Here is a 7,503-nt window from a genome sequence, read left to right on the forward strand (position 1 = left end):
TGGAAGCCATCTTTCTCGCACGCCAGGTCCAGGGACCTTCTCCATTCGCATCATCAACTCCCCGACTGGAGACACTTCCCTTTCTCGTACGCCAGGGGCCCGTGCTCCACCACCGTAATAATAACCCTACTCCTGCACCGACGCAGGGACCGAGCACCACGACTTGTCGGGGCTATGGACGCCCACCGTCCACGCACAGCTTTGCCAGACTCGATCTTGGGATGTGGAGAAGAAGGCTGCTGGAGCTGGCCTAGAGATGCAATGCTCACCGCCACACTCCAAGCGCATAATGCAGTAAAGCCTTCAAGGTAGAGGGGGCACTTTTTTTCTTTAGTCATGGTAACGCAACAAACAGTAGAAATAATTAAAATTACATCCGGATCCGTAGACCACCTAGCGATCACTACAATCACTGAAGCGAGCCCAAGGCGCGCCGCTGTCATTGCCCCTCCCTCGCCGGAGCCGGACAAGCCTTGTTGTAGTAGAAAGTTGGAAAGTCGTCGTGCTAAGACCCCATAGAACCAGAACAGCAACCGCCGCCGATGAAGAGTGTAGATAACAAGGAGAGGGAGCACTTTTCTAGGCATCTCATTAGCTGGTACTTCAACTTGGAGGGGTATTGGTGTTTTGACTCACTTACAAACACCCTTCACCCAATCTTCCCTTCTTTGTGTGTGGGAAATAACTTGTATATTACTCATGTAGCATAGCTACTATCAGAATTACAAAGTTCAACAAAAAAAAAATTGGGCCAGAAGCAAGCCACACAACCGTTCGGCCACTACCTCTACCATGACTAGCAAGATCACTATTCAGTCGAACATGAGCAATACAGGTATTTTGTTGTGCCATGAGCAATTTGATATCATGCACAAAGAAGCCAAAGCTTTGATATATCCACACCTTCTTTCCTCTGAAGATTAACAGCTTAGGACAGTCGGTCTCAATATGTATTGGGAGTTGGCTCCATTCCAAGGCCAGAGACGGCCCTTCCTTGATCGAAGATAACTCAGCTTCCAGGGCAAACGAGCAGTGTTGAAGGCATCTGCATGATGAAAGATAACTACCACTCCCAGCAAATCCTGTAGGCTGGACAAAGGAACCGTCCGTATTTAACTGAACCCATCCGGCTTCAGGAACCCGCCACGACAAAACCTGAATTTCAGCTATCCTTAACTGCAGGGGCAAGAGGGTATTCAGCAACCACTGATTTGCCTTTGATGGGGTCTGCCTTGTTTGAGACAAGGCAATGCTAGTCCAACTTGCTGAGCGTGCTCGAAATTTGCTTATATTTGGCCTCCAGCCCTTCTTTCTTTTCTTCATCCTTTCCATTTTGGAACCCACAAATGATCCTCAAAGCATTGCCAAACCTAATAGCAGGCTGCGCCGAGTTTTCACGAATTCTAATTCAATTGCGTGGGAGCTAAAGAGGAAATATCCTTAAGGTGACCGTATTTTCGTTTCAAAGGCAGACTCCCTAGAGGGATCTCCAGAACTATGGAAAATGACAAAAATATATGCGGCTGAAACACAGAAAACAATTCACTCAAAGACAGGCTCAGAGATAAGAGCATATATACACAACTAAAAGATTTATTAACATGCAAATAGGTAAATGCAGCCGTAACCAAACATATATACAAATCGAGCATCTAGGAAAGGCTGGGTAGTCAAACACCGAAACGTGGCAGCCGAGCTGAAATCACCGATATGAGCTACGGTCGTGACTACTACTCAGAAGCTATAAGCAGATGTAACCAAATCTACAGATGATCGGGCGGTAGTTGTACGTTAAATCATGAATACTCATTCCACTACTCAGCATGCCTCTTGGCCATCGTCTTCTTGAGACCTTTTAGGATCTTGGAGAACCAAAGCACATTCATCACGAAGATTATGCAAGGCGCAATAAGTACCAGAAAATAGCCGAAGGTGTTCATCTTCTTAATCTGTCATCGATGAACAAGTATAAATCAGAATTATGTGTGCGGTAGCTGTGGTGTATAGTGACCTCGAATGAACCGTAGTGTACCTGATCATAATGTACAAACATGTGATAGAACAAGTACATGAACAGAATTATCCTTGCAACCTGCATGAAGGCATTTGTTTCGAGATTAGGAACCAATTGGTTGTAATAAAAATACATCATATTTGTTTTTTAGACCATACGCATCATAATACTGATTTAGCAAACAGATTTGAGTAAATCTGAGTACTATTAGTGGTCACGTTATGGCTGTAAATTTGATAATTTTATCTCAAGTCCCTCAGGAGTTACAAAGGCCACGTTTGTCCTTACAAACAATCCAATACTTAAATGACCTAACAAAACTTATGTGATGTATGCTACCAATTTGAAAGGTGAAATTAAGATCCAACGGATAATTATTCCCTTTGTGGTGTGCAACAGCAAATTTCAGTTTCTAGTGTAGGACAAACAGGCTTATGTATCAGTAATATATCCTCGAAGCAAGCCACTTGTCGATTCAAAGTAGTCAACAGTCAACACAACTACACCGATTTGAAGGCTGGGACACGTTGTGAATCAGAAAATTGTAAGATTACTGCAGTCAACAATCTTGGATGTGGTTATACAAGTTCAATGTTTTTTTAAACATGTATACGCTGTGTCATTTTATAAGTGAATAGTGTCTTGTTCTTACCAGCCAAGTAAGAACCATTGCAAATTAGTGTCGTTTATAAGCAGATAGTGGTTGTGCTTACCAGCCAAGTAACAACCATTGCAACTCCGTTAACAAGGTAAGCTTTGGAGTTCTTCATTCCAGCAACATCAAGGAACCTTGATGGGACCAAGAGATATAATATCAGTTTAGGCAGATTGAAGTATGGCAATATATAAACAACAATTGTGAACTTGTTCACATATACTCCCTCCGTTCCCAAATATTTGTCTTTCTAGAGATTTCAACAAGTGACTACATACGGAGCAAAATGAGTGAATCTACAGTCTAAAATATGTCCACATGCATCCGTATGTTGTGTCCATTTGAAATGCCTAGAAAGACAAGTATTTGGGAACGGAGGGAGTACAAGTTACCATCTTAGATTGATTCCTGGTGTAGTAGTCTCAGTGATGAGACCCATGTATATGTATACATGTGCTTCCCCAGAAAGCATAGCGTACATTGTAGACATAAGTGAAAGCATGTGGTGGATAACCTAAAAGTAACAATAAAGACAGAAAGGCAGTTTAGAAGAGTCGAATGAGAGTAGCCGGCAAAGGTTAGTCGGTTAGAACGTGGAACAGGAGGAGAAGGGGAAGGCATGACAAAAGCATATTTACTTACATACTCCATTCCACCAAGGGCAGGGTAAAGCCAATATATCATGGCAATGTCTGTAATGAAATACCCAATAGAGACCTGGCAAACATGAGATTCAGCTCAGAACGAGGCAATGGAAAGATAGAGATGTTAAACAAGAAGCTTGTGGTGCATTCTCTCAAGAAAATAAAATGAAGTAATAGCATACACATACCCCTAATGTAAAACTGGAGAGGCTTGAACTTCTAACTGTTACTGGTCCATCCAGCTGGTCAGAAAACATGCCCGAGAAGAACACTAGGTATACTGACATAACTGTAATGAATATTGCATGGACAGTGGACATGCCCCTAGTAGAAGATAAAAAGTCATAAATATTATGTATACCAAAGGAGGGAGTTGGATACTAAGTTGTAAAATTAATCTCACCTGTTGTTCCATTCGATCTTCTGCATATCGTTAAGAGAAGCATAACCTTTGAAGTTAAATGAACTGATAATGCGCGTGAAATCGTAGGCCTGAGCCAGCAAACACAAATAATGTTATGTGATAGTCAAGAAACTTTAACAATGATTGAAGTTCAGGTATGATAGATGCATTTACGAAGTTCCATTGAGAATTAAGATTCACAGAGACAACACATGCTACAAATAATGTTCATTGCTAGCATCACACTACCCTATTGCAGCGAGCTACTAAACAAAATTCATTTGTGTTAGCTCAACCAAAAATACGGCTGAGTTAGCTCAACCAAAATACGTTTGAGTTAGCTCAACCAAAATAAGTTTGAGTTAGCTCAACCAAAATCTGCTTGCGTTAGCTTAACCATAACATGGTGGGGCTTTGGGCTGTATCGCATTTGACCTTAGCTTATAAAGTCATAATGAATACTGAACTGAGGTGGAACAAATAAAATATATCTACAAATAAATACCAAACCTAAATAAGCAAATATGTACTGCTAAGCAAAATTTCTTTGCTCAACTGGCGCCTGATCTACACTCTCATCAGTGTAATCATGGTTTGGAAGGGCGAATAAAATCAATACAAATTGACATGTTAAAGAAAAAAAACTCAAAATATAATGAGAACATTTTCTAATTAATAGATTAAAGTTAAGCGCCCACATGAAACTCAGTAAGTCAAACTACATGAGCATGAAAAGAAGTTTAACACATTTTTTGCCCAATCAACATGCTACACAAAAAGGTTATTGCACGGTTACTAGTAGAGTTGTCACAAGGCTTAAAAAGAACAAGGGTGAATGACATTACCAATTTGCACATCAGGATCCCCCCGAGCACAGCAGCGTATGGAGCATACGAGTCTGCCAGCAAGTAGTCCCTAACAAGAACCTCTTTGTACTTGTAGGCTTTAAATGCCATGGCTGGAGCCGCAGGCACATCCATATCGAGATTTCTGGCCACTCAACAGCCTAATGAAGAAACCAGACAGAGACATGTAAAGTACCAACAAGTTAGGAATTGACGATGCGCAAGCATGAAAAAACTCAATAGGATCAATGAGCATTTTAGGGTATCTACACTACTTATAGTGGTCGGTCCAATTATCTCCAGCCAGGTACAGCAAACAACCTTCCATCAAATGGGTAACGGATCAACCAATTCAGGAGACAAATCGCTATCAGAGAAGACATGTTCTGTTTCTATTCTACCAGATAAAAAGTAGTAGTCCTATTAGAGAAGACGAAAAGTGGGACTAAACGCCAGCATTCAGCCCTGTCCCATGCAACCGATGGTAGCAAAAGTGAAATTCCGTTGCAATCAGGGTAAAACTAGGCTTGAACTGATAGAAAGTAGGTACAGTATCCATCCATCCAGAACGGTAACAATCAGCAGACGCACTGCCCGTGGACTGTGTGTGAGGTAGCCAAGCCAACGCGTGCCCAAACTACAACCAAGATCAGGCGCAGCAACATCTGTACCATCGACCCCCAGCATACCAGAGGTTAAAAAAAAAAGAGGTTTAACCGAGCTCCCTAAATCCCGCGGGAAACCGCCGCCAGGACCGGGTCTACCCTCTCCCAATCTCCGCGGATTGGACGACGTCCAAGCTTGCAGCCCTCCAAGCACGCGAGCAGAGCAAGCTGAAGCGCGGAAGGAGCGGGGCAGGGGGGAGGGAGGGGAAGCTCACCTGAGGGGAGCGGAGGAGCTTGCGGTCGCCGAGAAGGCTGCCTGGCTGGGGTTGGGGTGTTGGCCGGAGGGGAAGCGATGGTGGTATTCCGTCCTCTTGCTTGTGTCCCGGTTCTTGCTTGGCTATTGGAGGGGAGGGGAGGGGTGGGGTGGGGTGGGGTGGGAGCGAGGAGAAAGCGCTGGACTGGATGGAAGGAGGAATCCGCAGACGAGACGATGCCCACGGGCCACGGCGGGCGAGAGAAAATTCCGGGACAAGGATTTCGCTCCACGGCAGCAGGAGCATTATTGCGACGCGGCCGGAGCAATAAATAATGCAAAGTGCTGTCGCGGCCGGAGAAATTTTATTGATATTAATTAATTAAATACATAATAAACCAATAAATAAAGCAGATGATAGTACACGGCGACCGGAACGGTTCGTGCGCGTCCCGGGCCGCGACACGTGGCGTAACTTCGTTCCGCCGGTGCAAAAATACAACTTCTTAAATTAGTTTTCTCTAACACCGTATGCTTTTTTTTCGAGAAAACATAATCTTGCCACGACAGTACAACGAACACCAGAAATAATAAAAATTACATCCGAATCCGTAAACCACCTAGCGACGACTACAAGCACTAAAGCAAGCCGAAGGCGTGCCGCCGACCATTGGTTCTCCTTTACCGGAGCCGGGTAAAACTTATTGTAGTAGACAGTCGGGAAGTCGTCGTGGTAAGGCCTCATAGGACCAACGCAGAAGAATAGCAACCGACGCCAATGAAGAGTAGCGTAGATCGGAAGGATCCAACCTGAAACCACATGAACATAAGCGTACTACGATAATATCCGAGAAAAATCCACCCAGGACAGATTCGCCGGAAATACACCTCCACACGCCCACTGATGATGCTAGACACAACATCGGAACGGGGGCTAGGGAGCCACCGTCATCTCGTCTTTCTGAGCAGGACACAAACCTTAACAAAATGCGAAGATATAAATGAAAGCAGAGCCCTCCCGCTGGCAAGGGCCGAGATCCACCGCGTCACCATGACGCTAAGGCCACCGGAGAAGACGCGGACCAACGGCGACGCCGACAAGAAGCAGGGGAACCCTAGACTTTTCTTGGGAGGAGGCAGCCCGATTGTGTTGGAACCAGAACAGGAAACGGAAGGGTCCCTAACACGGTATACTTACAAACACGGATGCCCACATACCAAACACCTATTATCACCTTCAAAACACTGAGCCGACACAACATCTTGAAATCGATAAAATTGTCACAGGTGCCTTGCAGAGAATATCGACTCTCACTGAATAAAACATCACCTAAAAGACCAAATTAAACCCAAAAGATACAAGCATTACTGTCAAGTCTATAAATGTGTAGTACAGACGCACATGATTTTGTAAGCCATATGTGCATATAAAAGGGCTGCAAAAAAAAAAAGTTGAAACCAAACTAATATTTCAATTCGATGTCCGGACTTATGTACACCTGATAGACAGTGAAAATACAAAAATTGCAGAAAAAATCAAAAAAAATCTATTTTGTGTGTGTGGTGTAAAATGCTCAAATACATACATGAGCATCTTGCATCATAAAATAATCAAAAAAATTCACACCTGGGCTCCTCTGATCCCGAGCGCAGAATAGTCGCGTCCATACAACATGAGTGGTACTTGCAATAGTTGAGCTACGAAAATGTGATCTTGTTTCTCTGAATGACGCGGCCAGAACAGCGGGCAGATATTTTTGGTCACCGGCATCTGCGAAAATGTGCATGATTTGATTGACTAGCTGCTTTGGGGGCATGAACCGGTGCACATCACGCCGATTGGATGTACTATGGTGCTGATTTTATTTTCGTGATGCCCACTGTTCATCCTTTGCTTTCTCCCTGCTTGGAACGGACGGGTTGCATATCAGTGGCTTCGTAAATCTTAAGATGATATGCCGGCTCAGTTTTTCGGAGGTGCTCGTAGGGGTAGCGTGTGCGTGTGTGCGTTCATAGGGGTGAGTGTATGCACGTGTATAGGAGCACTTGTGTCTGTACTGATGCTTAAAAAAAAAAGATGCTAC

The 7,503-nt window shown here is 43.9% G+C and overlaps 1 protein-coding gene across 1 annotated transcript; it reads right to left on the bottom strand.

Annotated features, from left to right (window-relative positions):
* Positions 1 to 1,541: 1,541 nt before the first annotated feature.
* LOC119286691 (TLC domain-containing protein 4-like) lies at positions 1,542 to 5,609 on the bottom strand. Its single transcript, XM_037566128.1, has 9 exons — positions 5,442 to 5,609; positions 4,562 to 4,722; positions 3,717 to 3,805; positions 3,502 to 3,637; positions 3,312 to 3,386; positions 3,062 to 3,183; positions 2,728 to 2,803; positions 2,033 to 2,092; positions 1,542 to 1,949 (listed from the first exon to the last, which is right to left on the bottom strand). The coding sequence occupies exons 2-9, from the start codon at positions 4,694 to 4,696 to the stop codon at positions 1,815 to 1,817; spliced, it is 828 nt and encodes a 275-aa protein (XP_037422025.1). The 5' UTR covers positions 4,697 to 4,722; positions 5,442 to 5,609; the 3' UTR covers positions 1,542 to 1,814.
* Between the last annotated feature and the right edge of the window lie 1,894 nt (positions 5,610 to 7,503).

This window comes from Triticum dicoccoides, chromosome 1A (genome assembly GCF_002162155.2).
Source record: "Triticum dicoccoides isolate Atlit2015 ecotype Zavitan chromosome 1A, WEW_v2.0, whole genome shotgun sequence".
Lineage (NCBI taxonomy): Eukaryota > Viridiplantae > Streptophyta > Magnoliopsida > Poales > Poaceae > Triticum > Triticum dicoccoides.

What these genes read in the sequence shown, in the direction of transcription:
- LOC119286691 (XM_037566128.1), bottom strand. Translation starts at nt 4,696, where the DNA reads ATGGATGTGCCTGCGGCTCCAGCCATGGCATTTAAAGCCTACAAGTAC. An exon ending in TCTCCAGTTTTACATTAGGG is followed by an intron (nt 3,387 to 3,501) that starts GTATGTGTATGC and finishes CATGTTTGCCAG; the next exon opens with GTCTCTATTGGGTATTTCAT. An exon ending in TGTTTGTACATTATGATCAG is followed by an intron (nt 1,950 to 2,032) that starts GTACACTACGGT and finishes CATCGATGACAG; the next exon opens with ATTAAGAAGATGAACACCTT.